The following is a 19765-nucleotide window of genomic DNA, read 5'->3' as shown; positions in this document are numbered from 1 at the left end:
TGGAAAGCAGAGCTCATCATAATAGTAAGGGTGTATGCCATGTTAGAAACTCATACTTAATGAGGTTTGTATAGTAATATAGATTACTGGTGTTTCAAATTAGCAATAAATTGCTTGCAAATACTCGATCCCTAGCTGCTTGGTCTAGTCTGGATCATAAATGCCTCTGAAACGTTAGCACTGAGTTTCTCAATCCTGGCAGCCATTCATTGCAGCTAATCAGTTGTCTCGTGTTGATTAGGTATTTCCACAGTTTTGCGTCTGGTATGGGGAGTGTGGAATTGCATTTGGAGACAAGAGATACAACTGTGCTTATAATGGACCACCGATACCGCTCCCAAAGGATGGCTATGACTTAGTTCAGGTAAGCTGCTGCTGGAGGCTTGCTACTAAAAAAAAATGTTTTAAAAAAAAAATCCCTTTTTACTTTAGAGACCAGTATTGAGTACTGGTGGACTTGCACTATACTTTGTGTTTTCTTCAGCCTAAACATGATGTCTTTTACAGACTTTTCATGAACATAACTTCAAATGAAGGTATATGCTATCACCAAGTGAAGGGTGATGCATCCCTGCATGTTTTTCACTGTTTTGGATGTTCTTTAGTCAGATTGTGTTTAAGACTCTTTCACACTGACTCATTTCTTGCTAAATAGCTTTGCCCTTTTGATCTCTGAAGTGCAGGGTTAAAGCTAGGTATTTTCTGTTGTTGGAGGAATGTTCTAGCTCTCTTCTGTACTTGGGATGGTATTACTACCTGCTGACATCTACAGATCACTCAAATGGAGTGACCCTGGACAAAATTAACTCCCCTGTTTAGCTTTTTTTAGTGTGAGAACTTGGTTTATTGTTGTATTTGCACTTAAGTGTCAAAGCGAACAAAACTGAAGTGAAAATGGTTTGTCATTTGTGCACTATGGGATCCTATTGCCAGGCTTTCTTCCTGGCAGATGGCAGTCTTGAAGCAACTATAGAATTAAGTGGTAGCTTTGGCTGCCACCAGCAGTAGCTTAAACACAGCGAGCTGAGTGCAGTGCACTCTTTTAGAAGACCTGATAAACAGTTCTTAAATTTGTTTAAAATTGTTGCTTTTATAAACTAAATGTGAAAAGCTCTTCCAGCTACTTCATGATTTTGATTAGTGGATTGTCTTCTGTGACTTCTAGAATCTGTTACCCTTCGTACAGATTCTAGATAATCTCCATAAATATTTTCCATTTGGATAAGCATGTGTTCTATTGCTAATAGGCTCTTCAATACTGTGTATAATACCGTGTATAGGGACTCTGACTAGAGCTCATTTGAAGGAACTTTGTAAAAGGAAGTTGTGCTTTGAAGTAGAACAGTTCTTCCCCTTATTCTGCAAGAATTTCACCTTAGAAAAGCTCTCCTTATGCATCTCCTGCAACAACTACTGCTACCTTCTGAAATATGCTGAAGCAGAAGCCATAACTGTAATAAGCTTTGAAAGTTAAGTGTACTTTTCTTCACATCCCTTCCTTATCCTAATTTTGTTTCTATTTAAGGAACTGTGTCCAGGTTTGTTCTACGGCAATGTTAGCACTTGCTGTGATGTTCCTCAGCTTCAGACTTTGAAAAATAACTTGCAGCTCCCTCTGCAGTTTCTCTCCAGGTATGGTGAATGAGTGAACGACTAGAGCTTTGGAACATAATGTGTTTTCTTATGAGGCTGCGTATGTTTGAGTAGGCTGGAGAAGTAACAACTTTGCTTAAAGGGAAATTTACTGGGGAGAACTCTTGAGACTTCCTCCTTCATAGTGGGAGGCTTTAACTCCAGGAACAACCACTTACCATTGAGTTAGTTGGAAGTATAAATCCAGCACAGTTTGTCTCAGGGTACTGTATTTATTTGTAAAGAAGTCTCCAGCAAAGGGTGGAATAAAGCACTGTTTAGGCTCTCTGATTCTAGTAGTCTGTTCTGAAATGGCACTAAAATATAAGAGCCTTAATTTGACTCCTGTGATACCAGTCAGCAGTCTTTATGCTGGCAGCAGTTATGGAAGGCCAACAAGTTAATAAAACTTGCTTTGGACAGACAGTATTTATCTAGGGAGTGATGCTGGTGCTAGTACTGAGTATTCAACCTTTTCTTTTTTTTTAAACACCAAGTATAGCTAATTAAAAGTAACCTGCAAGACTGCAGTGTTTTTGTTCTGTCACTTTTATCAACAGTATCAGCATTTCTGTGAAGGTCAAATGTGATGTGCTTTGTATCTTTAAGTTAATCTGACTGTTCCTTTGACTTCTTTCCCCAGATGTCCATCGTGTTTTTATAATTTAATTAACCTCTTCTGTGAGCTGACTTGCAGTCCAAATCAGTCTGACTTTCTGAATGTTACGAGCACCCAACCTTACTATGATCCAATTGAAAAAGAGAACAAAACAAGCATCACAGAGCTGCAGTACTTCGTTGGAGAACGCTTTGCCAATGGTAAGAAAACATAGGGTTAATGTAGCAAGTGTTGTTAAAGCTCTGATCACCTGAGCTGTTATCACCAAGGTAGCCGAAGAGTGTGTCCAGTCTCCTTGACAGGATTGGAAGAGGGAAAATGGTGCTCCAGTGACTGTTGCTTGAAGTTTAAGGCATCGCATAGATGCTGGTAGGTTTTCCCCCTTAAAACTGCTAGAATAGTAAGTGATCCCTGTGTAGGAGATAACACATGAGTGTCTTTATAGCAGTGTTTTTGAAGGCCTCGCTGAGATTGGGAGTCTGCTGAACTAATTTGAAAGACTGACAGACTTTTTGAAGTCTGAGACTTGAAATAAAAGAATGAGGGAGGGAGAGGGGGAAAGCTGCCAACATATCCAAAAGCTGCTCTGCACATCCAAAGCCTCCTACCTGATACTGAAGTTGTCCAACAGGCAGTGACACTTTAGCACACAATACACTGCAGATCTTAAAAGATACGCTCACTCGTTATGAAATGGGCTCCTTTAGTCCCTTGTCAGTTCAAACCCTTTTTTTTTTGAAAGGGCAAACTGACATCTGTAAAATGAGAATATAACCTGAAAGCATTAATTCAGTCCTTATGCGTCTTGTACAGTAATCCTTAATTGGAAATCAAAACTTAAAGCTGTTAGATTAGGTGCTGTTCCCCTTCCTAACAGGGTCAACTCTAGTGCAGCACAGGTTCAGCTAGCCTGCTTGCACTGAGCTGTTATGGAGTTGCACCACTGAATACTATGGCTGAAATGAAAGCTGTATTTCACCAGCCCAGGCTCTCCTCTTGAGAGAGAGAGAGACATTCTGTTCTTTAAACTCTCTGAATGAGTCTATTTGTTTCCCAAGCTCCAAATGCTCCCTTAAGTTAGGCTTTTGGTCTAAATCTTACCTTACTGCGTTCTTCCTAGCAATGTATAATGCCTGTAAAGATGTGGAAGCTCCGTCAAGTAACGATAAAGCCCTGGGGCTGCTGTGTGGGAAGGATGCCAAGGACTGCAATGCTACCAACTGGATTGAGTACATGTTTAATAAGGACAATGGACAGACTCCTTTCAACATCATTCCTGTCTTCTCGGGTAAGAAACTGGATTGTTCTTGCCTGTGAAGCTGCTGTCAGAGGAGTGTGCTATAGCTGATATACTAACTTGTTAAACAGAACTCCATCATCAACAAGCTGCTTTCTGCAGCTTTCTAAAACTCACTGAGTGACAAATTAGTAGTTTGTTTGCTTTATAAAATTGAAGTAGTACCCTGACCTCTTGGAATCCTTTTTGAAGGGGACTGTTAGCTGCTTCACTATCTCAACAGACAGTGTGGAAAAAGATTGGAAAAAGTAGGAGGTTTGTATTGAAAACTCAGATGTCTGAGGTTAGCATACAACTTGGCACCTGTGTGGAAAAAGCAATGACTGACTTAGTGCTAAGAGTAGCAAAAACTGTTTTAGCGAGTGCTTAACTCATGTGGAAATGTGTAATGACCAGGAGTGTTTCCTAAAGGCCTTCAAGGTTACAGAAACCTCTCCCTCAAGCTCTTGCTAAATTTAATGGCTTTGGAGGAAGATGGAAAGGGGGATGTTGTTTGCTGTGCTGGGAAACCTGCTGTGGAGATAAAGATTTCTACTCTGTAGCCAAATGGCTTTGCAACTTGTGATTCACTTATTTTAGATATTCCTGTCCATGGAATGAATCCTATGAACAATGCTACGAAAGGCTGTAATGAGTCTGTGGATGATGCAACTGGACCATGTGGCTGTCAGGACTGTTCGATTGTCTGTGGCCCAAAACCTGAGCCACCGCCACCCCCTGCTCCATGGCTTTTGTTTGGTTTGGATGCTATGTACGTCATCATGTGGATCTCCTACATGGGATTTCTACTGATGTTTTTTGCACTTGTCTTTGGTGTCTGGTGCTACAGGTAAGCATTGAAAATGCTGAGCTCTAGAAGTAACTTGTCAACCTTGCTCTGCCCAGGGCATGAATGCATGCCTACCTAGAGCCTCCCACCTGAAAATCCTGGGATTTTCTGGGACAGATAGCACTCCCTATAAATAAGACTCTAACGCTAACAGCAAGTTGCCAAAAGTGAGTGTAAAAGTTTAGTTGACGTATAGTCTCTGTAGCTTGTGTAGTTGCAAGATCAACTTTATAAATGGACTTCTTAGAAGAAGTATGAACTTGAGAGTATGTGAAAGTCAAGAAACTGCATCGAGTCCCTTATCTCACTGACATAAAGCCTTTGTAATAAGGTGTGCTGCCCTGGATGTGGTGGTTTCTGTGAAACCTTTCAGGTTTCTTAAAGGAGTTTTGTACACTTGTTTTTGTGAACCCAAACCTGCTTGAAGAGTCATCTGCTAACAAAAGAGAATCTGTAAATCTATATGAGCAGGTGTTTTTTTTAACGCCCCACCCAAAAAAAACAGGCAGTCCTGTCTTCCTTAAACTCCCTGTTCCTTAATTGGAGCAAGCTGGAAAACTCCAGTATGGAAGGGTCTCTTTACCACAGAGTGTTCCAGGAAAACCTTCTTTACTTGGTTGTTCCACATGGAACAAAGTACTACAGCCCACCATTCTTAGTCAGGAGATGTGGTGGGGTGAACTGCTGAGGGAGACTTAAAGATACGAGACTGCAGGGAGCAGGATTGACTGTCAGATGCACAATTCTAACATTGTCTTCCTGCAGACTAACAGTAATGCAGATATAGACTAATACTAGTAATGAAACAGTTGCTGTTCTGTTGCATATTGACTCAGAACTTGTCCCCATTTTCTTCTGAAAGCTAAAACAAAAGCTGAGCTTCCAGAAGTTCATAGCCTTTTGTAAAGTATCCCTTGGCAAACAGACGTATGCGCTGAGCAGTGCTTTCTAGTGGTGATACAAACAACTAGATATAAAAAGATGGGGTGTGGGAGTGCTAGCCACCCTTATAGTGCTTTCCAGAGGCAGCTTCTAGCTGATGTTCCTAAATAGGACAGTGCTTTTCACTTCAGCTTTACTCTTCAGTTGAGACCTGGAATTTAAATTGCATAATGAACTATGTGAACAAAGATAGTGGGTGCAATGTGAATTCATGGCTTGTTCAGCAGCCTTGTCCAGTAATCTTGCTGTGCAGCATGTATAGTGAAGCTGGAATGTGGTACCCGAACTTTAGCATTGTCACTCTATAGGTAGCAGACTTATTTTGTATTTTTTTTTCCTGGAACACCCTGCCGACAATAGACTTAACCATAATTTAGGGCCTTGATAGTAGTTAGTGAAAGATCTTTTGTTATCATTTCCTCCAGTCTGAGTGAAAATGAAATATTTCATGGGAAAGCTCTGAACAGAATTGATTCAGGGGATTGATAATCCTGGAGTGAAGAGGCTCTCCAGTTGTGAAGAATACTGTGAAATACTCCTTAAACAGGACTTGCAAGGGTGTTAAATGTTCCTAGCCCATAATTTGGACATCCTTGGTTAGATTACCATGGGGAGCTGTAGAAACTGTATCATCTATTTTAGCAGAATGTATATTAAGTTACAAATACAGAACACTTGTAACACTAAGGTTCCCTCAAGATGGAGAGAAGGCTCTAGTTCCCTCTCTCTCATCCCCGCTTCATCCCCACTAAGTACATGTAACTGTACTTAGCAGTTTAATGTTTGGAAAAACATCTGTAATTGACATGTTTGACTTCATTGACCAAATCTAAATTAAGGTCTGTTTAAAAGTAGTGTTAACAGTACATATAGCTAACATTCTAAAGTGCTTAAACTTTCTGTAGAGAAATATATTGTTAATCTAAAGTTGGAAAGATTGTCAAGTCAAAGGGCAAGGCCATGACTTGTTCTAAAGGATTCAAGAAACTGGAGTTCTTGAGTGAAAAGGGGTTGGGAAAAAAGATACATTCCGCAGAGTGAAATATAAACTTGTTCCTAGCACTGCACTTGATTGTTTTTCTGCTCTGAAAAAGTGTTTTGCATTTAAGAGCAGGTAACAACCTTTCTTCTTTTTCAGGAGGCGGCACTTTGTCTCGGAATATACACCTATCGACAGCAATATAGCCTTTGCTGTGAATGCTCATAATGATAATGGTATGTCTGGCATCAGAGTAACAGGTATCTGTCCTGTGGACAGACTCAAGCTTCAGCTTTACAAGTCCCTCTAGTCGGTTCTTATAGTGCTTTACTTCAGTGTCCTAGCCTGTCTCTGCCTTGTTTTATGGAGCAGTACCCAGTCCTATTTAGCCAGGATGTGCAGTCTGTGGGTCTAGGTGCTTCCGTGGGACAACAAGATGCTGTAATCAAGTTAATCATGTTATGACTCATTTGTGTCTAATCAAAGCTAAGATACCTTAAGCTGTGCTCTCCATGCTGTACAAGAACTGCAGATAAGCTTGTCACAGCTGAGGTAACAAGGCCCTTGGGTGCGTGCGTGCCTCTTGGCTTGCTTCCTGCCTTTTATTTGTTGTGACTACTTTTCACAAGCTTGCCCAGGAAGGGAAATGCCTCCCCTGCTTGGGGCTGTCTGCCTTCTGACCTCATTCAAGGATCAATGTCTGGGTCTGATAGCAGCACTACAGACACCTGCTGGTGCTAACTATAAATAGAGCTAGACTAAGATCGCGGCCTTTTAATGGGCTTTGGGAAAGTGCTGTTAGACTGACTGCTCAAGTGTGTTTATTTTCCCTACAGGAAAGATTACCTGTGGTGAAAGGCTTGGTGAAAGATTTGAGAATGTTTTAAGGACAACGTTCACATCGTGGGGGGCTTTCTGCGTCAGGAATCCACGCCCCGTTATTCTCTTCTCTGTGATCTTCATTGTCATGTGCTCTTCAGGCCTCTTGTATGTTAAATTAACCACAAACCCTGTAGACCTCTGGTCAGCCCCAAGCAGCCAAGCACGCAAGGAAAAGGAGTATTTTGACACACACTTTGGGCCTTTCTTTCGTACCGAACAACTTATTATTCAAGCCCCAAACAGCCAGCCAGAAATTTACTCACCGTACCCATCGGGAGCAGATGTGCCTTTTGGGCCTCCACTTACCAAAGAGATTCTCCAGCAGGTAAGAGTCTTCCTAGGACAAAGATCCAAATGTATTTAGTAAAGTCAGAGTTGGCTTCCGTCTGTTATGTGATGTGTCCTTCAAAATAATTGTTAAAATCATAGTTCTTGGAGTACCTCTTTTCTGGAAAATTTAGGGGTTTTTTGACCTTCTCTGCTAAAAGTCAGAACTTGACTTGCAAGTTCTATCAAGTCTCCCTGCTGTAAATGCTAAAATAATAATGACTTATGAGATTTTATTGAAATATGCCTTTGCCCTGGGATACTGCCAGGGCCACGCTCTCCATTTAGAAGCCTGTCTTGCAGGAGAAATATTTTCTGCTCTCTAACCGTAGTATCGCTTGCTTTCAGGTGCTGGACTTGCAGGATGCGATTGTGAACATAACTGCTTCTTTTGACAATGAGACTGTCATGCTGAAAGACATTTGCCTGGCTCCTCTTGCTCCCTACAACAGCAACTGCACTATACTGAGTGTACTCAACTACTTCCAGAACAGTTACTCTGTTCTGAACCACTCTGTTGGTGATGAGCTCTACGTCTATGCCGATTACCACACTCACTTCTTGTACTGCGTTCGGTAAGCAGAGCGGCTGTTCCGTTCGAAACAGGGCTCTTTGGTCTGCTAAAAACTGCTAATTAGTCTCTTTGAACCCCTAACTGCCAACTAAACTTGCAGTTATGCGAAGTAGAGAAGTAATAGTGTGCGTTTCTGTCACGGTACTTAAGTAGGTGTTGCCCTTCAATCAGATTGCAGGTTAAGCTTGGCTTGATGCAGGCTTTGGCTGTGGCTTGCCATAAACATGGTTTTCCCTAACCCCTTCTGAGCAGTAGAGATCTGGTCTGTAAGATGTATGGGTAGTATGTAAGATGTATGGTTCATTGCTCTTGGGCTGAGGACAGTTTTGGAGACCATTTCTCAGTAGTTTCCAAAGCCATTTGTAGCTTCTGCCCAACTGAACTCTAAATTCTTAGTGAATGTAGCACAAGAGAAATGTCTCGCTAGAAACTTTCTTATTGCCCTGCTGCCGGTTAAGGTGCTGTTTGTTCACTGTTTCACTGTTTGTCTATTTTCTCTGTGACTTCTATGCCTCGACTGTCAAGCATAAATTGACAAGCGTGTTCTTGGTGGTATCTCTCTAGGGCTCCAGCATCACTGAATGACACAAGCTTGCTTCACGATCCCTGCTTAGGAACATTTGGTGGGCCTGTCTTTCCGTGGTTGGTGTTGGGAGGATATGATGGTAGGTGATTAAATGAAATTTTGAGAGCACATATAGGTTGTATTACAATGTCTTTCTCTTCCCTTCCCCCCCCTCCCTTCACATGGTTGTTTAACAAAATGTTTTCTGGAGTTCTTGCAAACTTTCAGAAAGCAAGGATGTTTAGCTTTTTACTACTATCAACATACTGAAAACAGGCAGATAACTATAGAAATGTTAAATACAAACAGCCTGTTAGTGAAACATACTTGTTGTCCATACTTACTGAACAGCTGTTTAACTTGTATTCAGTCTGCTTCGGGCTTGCTGAATGATCTAGTCTTTGCCAGACTGCAGAGAAAAATCTCAAGCTTGTGTGGTAGGATGTGAATAGATCTCTGATTTTCAAAGGTCGCTGTAGTTGAACAAAGTGGATAAGACTAAGGTGTTTACAGAGGAAATACTTCCCCAGTTGTCTCCTGAAAGTAGATTTTTTGATGAAGCAACTTATCAATAACAGGACTTGGCAGATGTGCAGAACTGAAGCATGATAGAACATCTATTGAAAGCAAACACTTCTGCCAACTGCAGGCTTCATGCTCTGAGGCCAAGCCAAGTGCACAAGAGGCACAGTGTGTTTGAGAAACAGGATGTGGTTTCCTCTGAGTTGAAAATTCTAACTACTAGCTGTATAGTAGCCCCTTGTCTAACTGTGTGACAGCTTGAGACTTGTTAATAGTGGGATGCTGCAGGCTTGGCAAAGAGTGAATGAATGACTACCTCAGAATACAATCTGGAGTGCTTATCAACTCATACTACTATTAAATTCATGCATTTAATTGTGTTCAGGTCCTCAAATAGGCTGTATTAAATGGAAATGTGATGTTGGGATTGCTTAGGACAATACTCCTTTAAACATAATTGCACTTGCATATGCTAGAATGTATGTAAACTTTATTTCGTACTGCCTGGCATCTTTTGACTGCTTTTCAGATGAAAACTATAACAATGCTACTGCTCTTGTTATTACGTTTCCTGTCAACAATTACTACAATGACTCAAGAAAGTTAATGAAAGTTTTGGCGTGGGAAAAAGAGTAAGTGTGTTTTTTTTGGAGTCTCAAGTGCATGTGGCAGTATTTAGAATAATCTTACTTTAAACACAGACAAGTGAAATGCCTTTGCTTACCATTTTCCAGTACATCTGTAGAGCTGTTTTGAGAAGTGGTGCTGATTATGCTGGTCAGAAGACTTCTACTTTCACACACCTTGTCCTCTTCAGGAGATAGTCACTAACCCAAATAAAATCTCTAGTTTAGGAGTACTTGCTGAGAAGGCATGTCAGATACTTGTGGCTAACTTGGGCTTTTGTGTGGTCTCTCAGCACTTAGAATTTATTTCAGTCTGCTGGACTGTTACCCTTACAGAAGGTACAGTGTTCTGCATCTTTTGCACTGTCAGTGTTTAAAAAAAAATAAAAAAATAAAAAAATACTCCCCCCCCAGTCTTCCAAGGGAGAATCATAAAAGCCACTCAGCTTGAGTAAGGCTGCACTGTCTTAAAGGGTTGATGGCTCAGATGGAACCAGACAAGCTGTGTAACTCTAGGCTTGTGCTCAGCCTCAGACTTTCTAGTATCTACCTGTGTTGCAAGTTACCCTGAAGTCCAGGGAACTGTAATAAGGTCTATGAACTAGTGACTCCTAGTACTTTCTGTACTGTGAACTTCTAAACGTGGTTCTGTGGAAGACTGCAGTTGTGCATCCTCTCTAAAAGTAGAAATGTGAAGTGTGCCCGTGTGGAGAGCAATTCCAGTGCTTGGAGTCGCATGCTAAGGGTGTATAGCCAACATCTCTCATGTAGGCTCCAGAGCTAAAGTAACTGGAGGATGGGGTGGGACTCGCATGGGTGACTGGAATGTGCTTTCTGCTGCAAAGTTAACACCTTCCCAGTGTCTGTAACTTCACCCTAACTTCAGTCTTTAAAGTGTGAATTTTCTTTTTTTTTTTTTTTCCTTTAGGTTTATTAACTTTGTGAAGAACTATGATAATCCAAACTTAAGTATTGCCTTTTCTTCTGAACGGAGTATTGAAGATGAGATCAACCGTGAAAGCAACAGTGATGTTGGCACTGTTGCCATAAGCTATATTGTAATGTTTTTGTACATCTCCATAGCTTTGGGACACATCCAGAGCTGTAGAAGACTTCTGGTATGTTTGCAGTGCTCATACTTCTAACCTGGCGTAGCAGCTTGCTGAGGAGCTCTCCTCTGTTTAAAAGGCTCTTAAATATGGTTGCAGTAAACTCTTATTTCCAGTCTTGTTTTGGAACAGTGAGGTCAAGCCACCTGCTTGTACCACCTTGCTTCTCCTGGCTTCTGTCCATGCTGCTTCATTTTGCTTATTTGTGCTTATAAATAATGGCTAGGTTGATCTTTGCTTAAGACTTGCAGTTAGCTTGGAGGTTTAAGGTTTGTAACTTCAGTATTTTGCATATCCTAGCTTCTTAAAAGAGGCAGATAAAGTAAGCTTTTTACCAACTTCACTAAAATGAATGATGCACTTAATGTTTCCTGTAATGTCCCTTAGGTGATATTGATTGATGGTCGTTACTATGTCCCTTCAGGTGGATTCAAAGATCTCCCTGGGCATTGCCGGCATCCTGATTGTACTGAGCTCAGTGGCTTGTTCTCTGGGCATTTTCAGCTACTTCGGAATCCCACTGACACTAATTGTGATAGAAGTCATTCCCTTCTTGGTGCTGGCTGTTGGGGTGGACAACATTTTCATTATAGTCCAGACACTTCAGGTATTTACTCTTCTGTGTGGTTTGTTTAAAGGTATGTTTCACTTCAGAGGACTCTTGTTTTAGAGCAGAGTCCTGTGCGTTTTGCTGCTTGGCCCAGTCTGAGCAGCTCTGGATTCTCACTGGATATCCAATCCTGCTCAAGAGGAGAGCCAACACTAGATGGGTGTCTCTGAAAACAAAAATGCTGCATGTTCTCAACTGCTGGTTGATACCAAGCTCACTTTACTGGTTCTATGGTTCATATTATATGGTGCACAAGTGACTAGTACAGCTACCAAAGTATAGAAGTCCTGCTTTTTACTTGTGCTCATAGTGCACTGAAGTTACTAGTGTAGTCTAAAGGTTGTTTAGTCCATGAGACTGTTGATACTAATATTTGTCAGATTAGGAAACTTATTACTCAGACTAACAACCAGAAAATAAGTTCTGCTTCTAGCATTTTAGTGGTTCAGTCTGAAACGCTGAACTTGCTTTACACTTAACTCAAAATACAGCAGCAAGGGAAGGGGGGAAGCTCATGCTGCTCTTGAACCAGAGAACTTTTGTATACTGAATTCATGTTAACAGCGCTGAAACTATGGAAGATGACTTTGAATGTTCAACTGTTGTGTACATCTCTAAAAATTCGACCTTCCATGATGCTGAGCTCTAACAAATTGCTGCTTTAACAGAGAGATGAGCGTCTTCAGGGTGAAACTCTGGATAAACAGATTGGCAGAATTCTGGGAGACGTGGCACCTAGTATGTTCCTGTCGTCTCTGTCTGAGACGGTGGCATTCTTTCTAGGTAAGACCTCTGCAACACTTGAGGCTTATCGTATCTGCATGTTATAAGAACAAATATGAAGAAGTATAAATAATAGATCTTTATAGAGCAAGTTCAGCTTAGTGCATTTTTATTGATGTTATGATCTTATGGATAGACTGTCATAGGTCTTTGTTCAGAAACTGGTGCAATGACTGGTGCAATATGAAGCCATATACACATTGTATATGAGGTCCAAATTCCACTTCTGTCAAGTTCCTGCTCAGCAGTTCCAAGCTTTGTATAATTGTGGTGACAGACACCTCTAACTTTCACATTAGGAACACAGTAAATGTGAGGAGATAGGGGCTCCTACGTCACAGTCGTCTTGTAACTGCATTAAAAGATGCTGCTATGTCTGACTTGGCTGACTATGGAGGCTGCCCTTGCCTGCTTGCAGCAGCTGTTACAAGCAGATCACGTGCTGGAGCTCCTCAGGCAGAACTCAGAGCTCTGTATCAAGTAGCCTCCGTGGAGCGTCGCTGCCCCCGTTCCGCTCGTGCTGGCTGGCAGCTTGCTGGGCTGAAGTCTTGCTCCACTGCGCTCCCTAACTAGTGCCTTATGCAGCCTGCATGCGACTGACTCTGGAGATGGGGAATGTCTTCAGCTAGTTTAGTCCTTCGCACAGTCTTAATCCTGACCAACAGATCAACAATGGCAGTCTTACCTAGGTGGCTTGGCTTTCCTCTTGCCTTGGTGCAGGGAAAGGGGGAGGCCTCCTGCTAGGAGGAGCACTCTCTAAAAGATGTTCATGTAGGATAAATAGAGCAGCCCAGATTCTCCAGCAGAGGAGGGGACTTGCTTAAACTGTCCCCTTTCCTTTAGGGACGCTCTCGACCATGCCAGCGGTTCGCACGTTCTCTCTTTTTGCTGGAATGGCTGTGTTCATAGACTTCATTCTCCAGGTCACCTGCTTCATAAGTCTCCTAGGGTTGGATATTAAGCGTCAAGAGGTAAGTGCAAATGCATCCACCTACAGTGGAAGAGGGCTGGGATCTCCCAGGAGCTGCACTCAATTTGGTGTTCTTTGGGGTCTCTTTCCAGAGGAATAGACTGGATATTCTGTGTTGCATCAAAGGCGAAGAAGAAATGAGTCAAGTCCAGAGATCTGAGAGCATCTTGTTTTTGTTCTTCAAAAACTTGTATTCTCCCTATCTGCTTAAGGACTGGATGAGACCCATAGTAGTAAGTTCACTTTGTTTACCAGTACGCAGTTGTCATCGCTTGAGTGACAAGTGTCCTGAGCACAATGTCTGGTACTGCAGGAAAGTCTGTAGAAATGTCACTTAAGGGTATTTGTTTCTGGCTTTTCTACTGGAATGAACTCTGCCCAACAGGGCACCTATAGTAAGTATGGAGTCTTTGGTTGTCAGTAACACAGCTCTGTGCAGCTTGGGCCTTGAGCCTTCCAATATGTGAAAGAGTGAATGTGCTGACTCTTACACTGCATTAGTTAATAGCCTTGCTGCTGCTGGAGAGCAGCACCTAATTACCTAATTTGAGGTAATCCCCTATTTACGGTAGGTGTTAGAGGCAGCTGTGCTGTCTGTGTATGTCCATGTATACAGAGGCCTTTGAGGCCCCCAAAGCTGCGTGTAACTGTCACCATTGGGCTAAGAGCAACTTGCATGCTTAATGCAGCTGTGCCAAAAGGGCTGTAGCCTGGCTTAGCGGACTTGTTCTGGAGTTGTCACTTCCATGAATGCTCCTCTTTTGCAGGTAGCCTTGTTCGTGGGCATTCTGTCGTTCAGTACAGCAGTTATGCACAATGTAGAGATTGGCCTGGATCAGTCTCTTTCAATGCCAGATGTAAGTGTTCAGATCATGTTCTTGCTTAACAATTTGGAGCTCCTGAATTACTGGAAACCCTGACATCTTTGAGTGTTAGGCCATAGTTTAACTCAAGCTTTCCCTCTAAGGACTCCTATGTGATGGATTACTTCAGCCAGCTCAGCAAGTACCTGCATGCAGGTCCTCCTGTCTACTTCGTTCTAGAAGAAGGGCACAACTATACCTCTTTGGAAGGGCAGAACATGGTGTGTGGTGGAATGGGATGTAATAATGATTCACTTGTTCAACAAGTCTTCAGTGCTGCAGAAATTAGCAGCTAGTAAGTTTTTCTGTTTTCAATATGGTTGCATGAATCTTGTTAACTGCACACTGTTAACTTGTCCTCTTAGCGTAGCTTGGGTTCAACTGTTGATGATACACGTGACGCTGGGTGGTGTTTGCTTTCTGCTGTGGGTTTGGGGCAGGCAGGAGGGAAGAAGCTGTGACTAGGACAAGACTAAAAGCCATGTGGACCAGGGGGATGTGTTCATGTGTCAAATCATGCGTGAGTTGGGAGGTTTAAACTTCAGGGATGAGGAGAGGAAAAGTTCATGATAATCTATCTAAACTCTCCTAGAAGACCACCTTTGTGTTCAGTTTCTAAACTTGGTAGATAAACTAGCCTAGCAAAGCTTCTTCCCTGAATTGTGGAGGCTCAGTAAGAATCTGGAGATGCTCCTGGATTAGAGCAGTGGAGAGCTGCAGAAAGTGTTCTCTTCGTTCCCTTCCCTGCAGTTCAGTGGTTTTGCTTCTCTCAATTGCAGGAGAACATCCTCTGAAAGGAAACAGTTGTCCCTGGGATAGTATGGGGGGCCTGGGAAAGGGAGTTGGAATTTGGCTATGGAACTTGGATGCTGCGAAGAAGTTCTTGTTAACATTGCAAGTAGTCAACAAAAAGATGACTTTATTGGGACAGGGGTTCTAGAGCAGTGGGCTCTAGAGGAGAACCAAGGAGCTGGGGCTAGAAGAAGCTGGGGCAGAATAATAAGCTGGCACTGAGATCAAGGGATGTGTTCTGGAATGAAACACCAGATTCCTGACAACTGGTGTGTCTCTTGTCAGCACGAGGATAGGCTATGCTCCATCGTCCTGGATTGATGACTACTTTGACTGGGTGAAGCCACAATCATCCTGTTGCAGAGTCTACAACACCACTGGACAATTCTGCAATGCTTCAGGTACCAGCACCTGCTTGCTCTGGGACTGGTTTGCTTTACGGGAGCTTCCCGGCCAACATGCCTGGTCATGATGTGAGCCAGCGGAGGGGCTTTTCTGACTGCGAGTTTGTGCCTCTGGAGTACGTGATACTTCAGTTCACTGCGGAACAATGTATCTGTCTTTAGCCTGTAGACAGAGTAATGTACTGGCTGCAGAAGAATACAGTAGTACAAGAATAACTGCTGTCTGGTCAGCCTTACTTTGGTAAAAAGCACGGTAGCAAGTTCCATGCAGAACTACAATGTGAACTTCTAGAACTAGTGCTTCTATCGTGAAAGCTTTTTTTCATGGGTTTGAGCACAATGTAAGACAAAATGGTGATTCTGTACCTGACCTCCTTTACTTTTCCAGTCACGGATCCATCCTGCACTCGTTGCCGACCGCTGACTCCAGAGGGCAAGCAGAGACCGCAGGGGGAGGACTTCATGAAATTCTTGCCTATGTTCCTGTCCGACGACCCTAATCCCAAATGTGGCAAAGGGTAAGAGCCGTGCTCTGCACAGCCTGTTCCAGAGCAGTACGTCAGGTACCGCTGGGCCGTGCAGACAAAACAAGGCTGCCTGGAAGCTTGGAGAGCTACTGATGGTCTGTAAACCTCCTACCAAGTCTGTTTGCACATGCTCATTGACACCTGGTGTTTGTGTTTTTGCTCCCTTCATGTAGAGGACATGCTGCGTATAACTCTGCTGTCAACCTCATCAACAACAAATCTGATGTTGGAGCTACTTACTTTATGACCTACCACACTGTGCTGAAAAAATCCTCCGACTTCATTGACGCTATGAAGAAAGCGCGGATGATAGCGGAGAACATTACTGACACCATGGGCATCAAAGAGAAGAACTACAGGGTGTTCCCCTACAGGTGTGCACGCTGCCTCCCTCGGGCTGTAGTGACCAACTGCCTGCTCTGTGCAGCTGAACAGAGCACAGGCCAGCGCTTCTGGGCTTCGCCACCACGGAGCAACAGCCCAGGAGCCACTGAAGGGGTGGCAGGGGGTCTGCAGCTACTCGCATTCGGACACAACTGCTCCAGATACAGTCTTCATTGAGTAGTGCTGAGAAGTGGCTACCAGCAGGGCTGCTGCGGGTGATGCTGGGGAGCGAGTTGCTGGTGGAGAGCCCTAGAAAGGAGGGGCTGCTTCATCTGTTCCACAGCAGCGAATCTAAAAGCAGCAGCTTAGTCTTGATACTAAAGACCTCTGTTTCCTGTAGCTAAGCAGCCCAGAACTTGGGCACTGCTTGAAGTCGCTTTCAGAGTTGCCTGTGGTAGTCTGGATGTGGAGGGTGGAGATTGGGGACCATCCTGAAGTTCAGGGCTGCCTTTGGAGGTGCTGCACATGGCTGCATGTGGGAGACCTGCTGGTCGCCTTCCTGAAGCGCAGAACGGCTAACGTAACTCCTGTTCTTCCCACAGCGTGTTCTATGTCTTCTATGAGCAGTACCTGACAATTGTGGATGACACCGTATTTAACCTCTGCGTCTCCTTGGGATCGATCTTTCTGGTGACAGCTGTGCTGCTGGGCTTTGAAATCTGGGCCGCGTTTGTGGTTACCGCCACTATTGCGATGATCATCGTCAACATGTTTGGGGTCATGTGGCTGTGGGGCATCAGCCTGAACGCGGTTTCATTGGTAAATCTCATCATGGTAAGTCAACAGGAGCATCTCTTCTTTTTCCAAGTCTGGAATGGTTCTCTGTGATCCAATATGTGCCATTCAGGAAACGAGAGCCTTGCTGTTAAAAGCTCAGGGACCTGAGCAACAGCAGAGCCTCTTGCTGCTTCTAGCTGCTGTCTGGAAAGCTTGGCTTTGTGTGACTGTAACTTGAGTTCTAGTTAACCCTTGATGAGCCGTTAGTAAGCTGCCCTCTTGGTGGTCTCTGCTGCTCCCCAGCAGCAGTGGGGGTGCTACAGTTTAGACTTGGGTGCTGTTGCCCATTGCTGGAGGCTGCAAGCTACCTGAAAGCTTTTAAAAGCCTCTAGTAAGCAGGTAATGCTGAACCCTGTTGCAACGTCCCAGGGTGTTTTAGCCCCGGGCGCTGCTGCGGGCTTCTGGGGCGCTGCTGCAGGCTAGTGTAGCTGTTCAAGCCTGCCTCGGAACTTGGCAGCAAGGCAGCCAGCTCCCGCTGCCTCGTTTGATGCCTCTTGTGTCGCCCCGCAGAGCTGCGGCATCGCCGTGGAGTTCTGCAGCCACGTGACGAGAGCCTTCACTGTCAGCACCAAGGGCAGCCGAGCGGAGCGCGCACAAGAAGCCCTCGCTCACATGGGCAGCTCGGTAAGCAGCGCTCGCACGGCGCCGGTGGAACGACTGCCTGGGGCTGGGGCTGCAAAGAGACTGTGGCAGCGTCCTGAAGGATGCTTCCCTTGTAAGGATCAAAGGAACGCTTTGCTCTTTCTTTCTGAGGTCAGGTAAAGTGCCTGGGGATCAACGTAGGCTTCTGCTAATCAGGGTGATCAAAAGACTTCCCATTGCTAAGCCGGTGTAACTTTGATCCTGGGTTAGTAAAGAACAGCACAGCTGAAACTTGAGCTTTAACTGAACCAGCAGCTTGCAAGAACTGTCCTTGAACTCTACTACTACTGCTTAAGTGCAACCCAGCCTCCCAGGTACCCGGAGGCCAGTGAGAAAGGCCATTCCAAATAGAGGGTGGCACTGGGGCTTTGACAGCATGGGACTTTGGCTTTAAGTGAGGACAAGTACTGCCTAATACTAAGATGAGCAGCCTGGCAAGGGTTGGAGCAGAAGAGCCTGACCCCGAACAACTTTGTTGTAGCCTGAGCTGCTTCAAGTGAAGGGTTTAATCTCTGTTTTCCTGGATTCAAGACTCTACTTAAGTGGCTGTACAGATTAGAGTGGAATTCCTAAGCTTTTCCAAGAGGAAGGAGGAATAGAAGAATGCCGAACTTCTCTGTGTGGCCAGTGACAGCCTTTTTCTAGTAGCATCTCATGGGCTTAAGGTGTGAAGCTCTATGAGGACCAAAAATAGATCTCCAACTCCTCCCGAGTTAGACTGGGCTGTAGGGTTTTAACAGGGAAAGGAAGTAGGAGGATCCCAGTAGATGTGGTGTTTGCTAAAAATGTTCATCTAATTTTAAGTGGGTTACTAAACTCTGTGGCACTTACAAAAACACTCTTTTTATTTGTCAGGTTTTTAGTGGTATCACACTGACTAAATTTGGAGGAATTGTAGTACTGGCTTTTTCCAAATCCCAAATCTTCAAGATATTCTACTTCAGGATGTACGTAGCAATGGTGGTGCTGGGAGCAACACACGGACTCATCTTCCTTCCAGTCCTGTTAAGTTACATAGGTAAGATGTGACAGCCTTCAAAGCTCCCTGCAGACAGAAATAGCCAACAACCCGGGGAAGCTCTGTGAGCTCGGCAAGGGAGGGCAGAGATCAACGTGCAGCGGCTGCATCTCCCTCTGCAGCACAGCAGGAGTGGCCAGGGGAGGCTGGAAGCCGGGGAGCTGGGATGCCAGCCCAGGAGAGCTGTGCCAGGGGCTTCTGGCTCATGGTGCCTGGGCGGCCTGGGGGAAGCAACCCCTTGCTAGGGGGTTATCGGCTTTGCACTGACAAAGGTGCCACTGCTTTATGGTCGGAATGGCCCAACCCCTGTCCTTTCTGACTTGAACTGCCATGTGGGGGAGGCTTCTCAAGTGCAGGTCTGTCTTCTACTGCTACTTGACTGAGACCTTACTAAGGGGGTTGTGTGTGTGAAGGTGGTTCCCCCTTGCCCTTGCTGCTGCTGTCAGCAGTTGCATCTGCAACTAAGATGTCTCCAACCACCGGACTGCTGAAATAGCTGAGACAGTGACGCTGTCGAAGGGGGCTGGACAGTATCTGCAGTGAAGCCAACACTTCAGAGTAACCCCTCTCTCTCTCTCTCTCTCTCTCAGGCCCATCAGTCAATAAAGCTAAAACTCGTGCTGCCCAGGAGAGGAGCAGAGGCACAGAGCGAGAGAGACTCCTCTACTTCTAGTCCTTTTAACAGAGTGTTCAGTGGACTCCACAAACTGCGGCTGAGACGCAGCTCAGGCTAAGACCTCGGGTGCAGCAGTGTCCTCACTGTCACCCTGTGACCACCCTTGCACAGACTCCTGCACACGTTCAACTGGAAGCTGCAGCTTTGGACTTGGCTTTAAACTCAGGAACTACTACCTGTGGCTCACATAACAGTATTAGTAAAACTAAATGCATTAACCAGACTAAAACACTTCTGGTGTCGAGAGGTTGCATCTGTTCTAGGAACCTGAACCAGCTGCACTGCAAGTTGAAGAGCTTTTGTCAACAAACCTGAGGTGATGTGTACGAGAATGGACTGCTATTCCACTGACACTAATTTTAAATGCAGGTCAATGCAATATTTGTCTCTATTTTTAGGGGGGAAGCCATCACAAG

The 19765-nt window shown here is 44.3% G+C and overlaps 1 protein-coding gene across 1 annotated transcript; it reads left to right on the top strand.

Moving 5' to 3' along the window:
• Positions 1-241: 241 nt before the first annotated feature.
• Positions 242-19719, top strand: NPC1 (NPC intracellular cholesterol transporter 1). The gene is made up of 24 exons (XM_026035387.1): positions 242-364; positions 1526-1632; positions 2276-2451; positions 3372-3539; positions 4128-4377; positions 6458-6534; positions 7135-7505; positions 7856-8082; positions 8646-8746; positions 9698-9800; positions 10723-10912; positions 11328-11510; positions 12182-12296; positions 13140-13267; positions 13359-13499; positions 14034-14123; positions 14234-14424; positions 15207-15322; positions 15714-15843; positions 16026-16226; positions 16779-17010; positions 17524-17637; positions 18511-18673; positions 19264-19719. Exons 4-24 carry the CDS (start codon positions 3374-3376, stop codon positions 19344-19346), a joined length of 3372 nt encoding a protein of 1123 aa, XP_025891172.1. The 5' UTR covers positions 242-364; positions 1526-1632; positions 2276-2451; positions 3372-3373; the 3' UTR covers positions 19347-19719.
• Positions 19720-19765: the final 46 nt, after the last annotated feature.

The sequence above is a fragment of the Nothoprocta perdicaria genome, unplaced genomic scaffold (assembly GCF_003342845.1).
Source record: "Nothoprocta perdicaria isolate Ctin4 unplaced genomic scaffold, notPer1 scaffold_16, whole genome shotgun sequence".
NCBI classification, from domain to species: Eukaryota; Metazoa; Chordata; class Aves; order Tinamiformes; family Tinamidae; genus Nothoprocta; species Nothoprocta perdicaria.
This window is presented reverse-complemented; position numbering and strand designations above follow the sequence as displayed.

Excerpts from the sequence above, each read along its gene's own strand:
- NPC1 (XM_026035387.1), top strand. The coding sequence starts at position 3,374 with ATGTATAATGCCTGTAAAGATGTGGAAGCTCCGTCAAGTAACGATAAA. Across the intron at positions 7,506-7,855 it reads CCAAAGAGATTCTCCAGCAG|GTGCTGGACTTGCAGGATGC; the intron begins GTAAGAGTCTTC and ends GCTTGCTTTCAG. Across the intron at positions 17,011-17,523 it reads CATTGGTAAATCTCATCATG|AGCTGCGGCATCGCCGTGGA; the intron begins GTAAGTCAACAG and ends GTCGCCCCGCAG.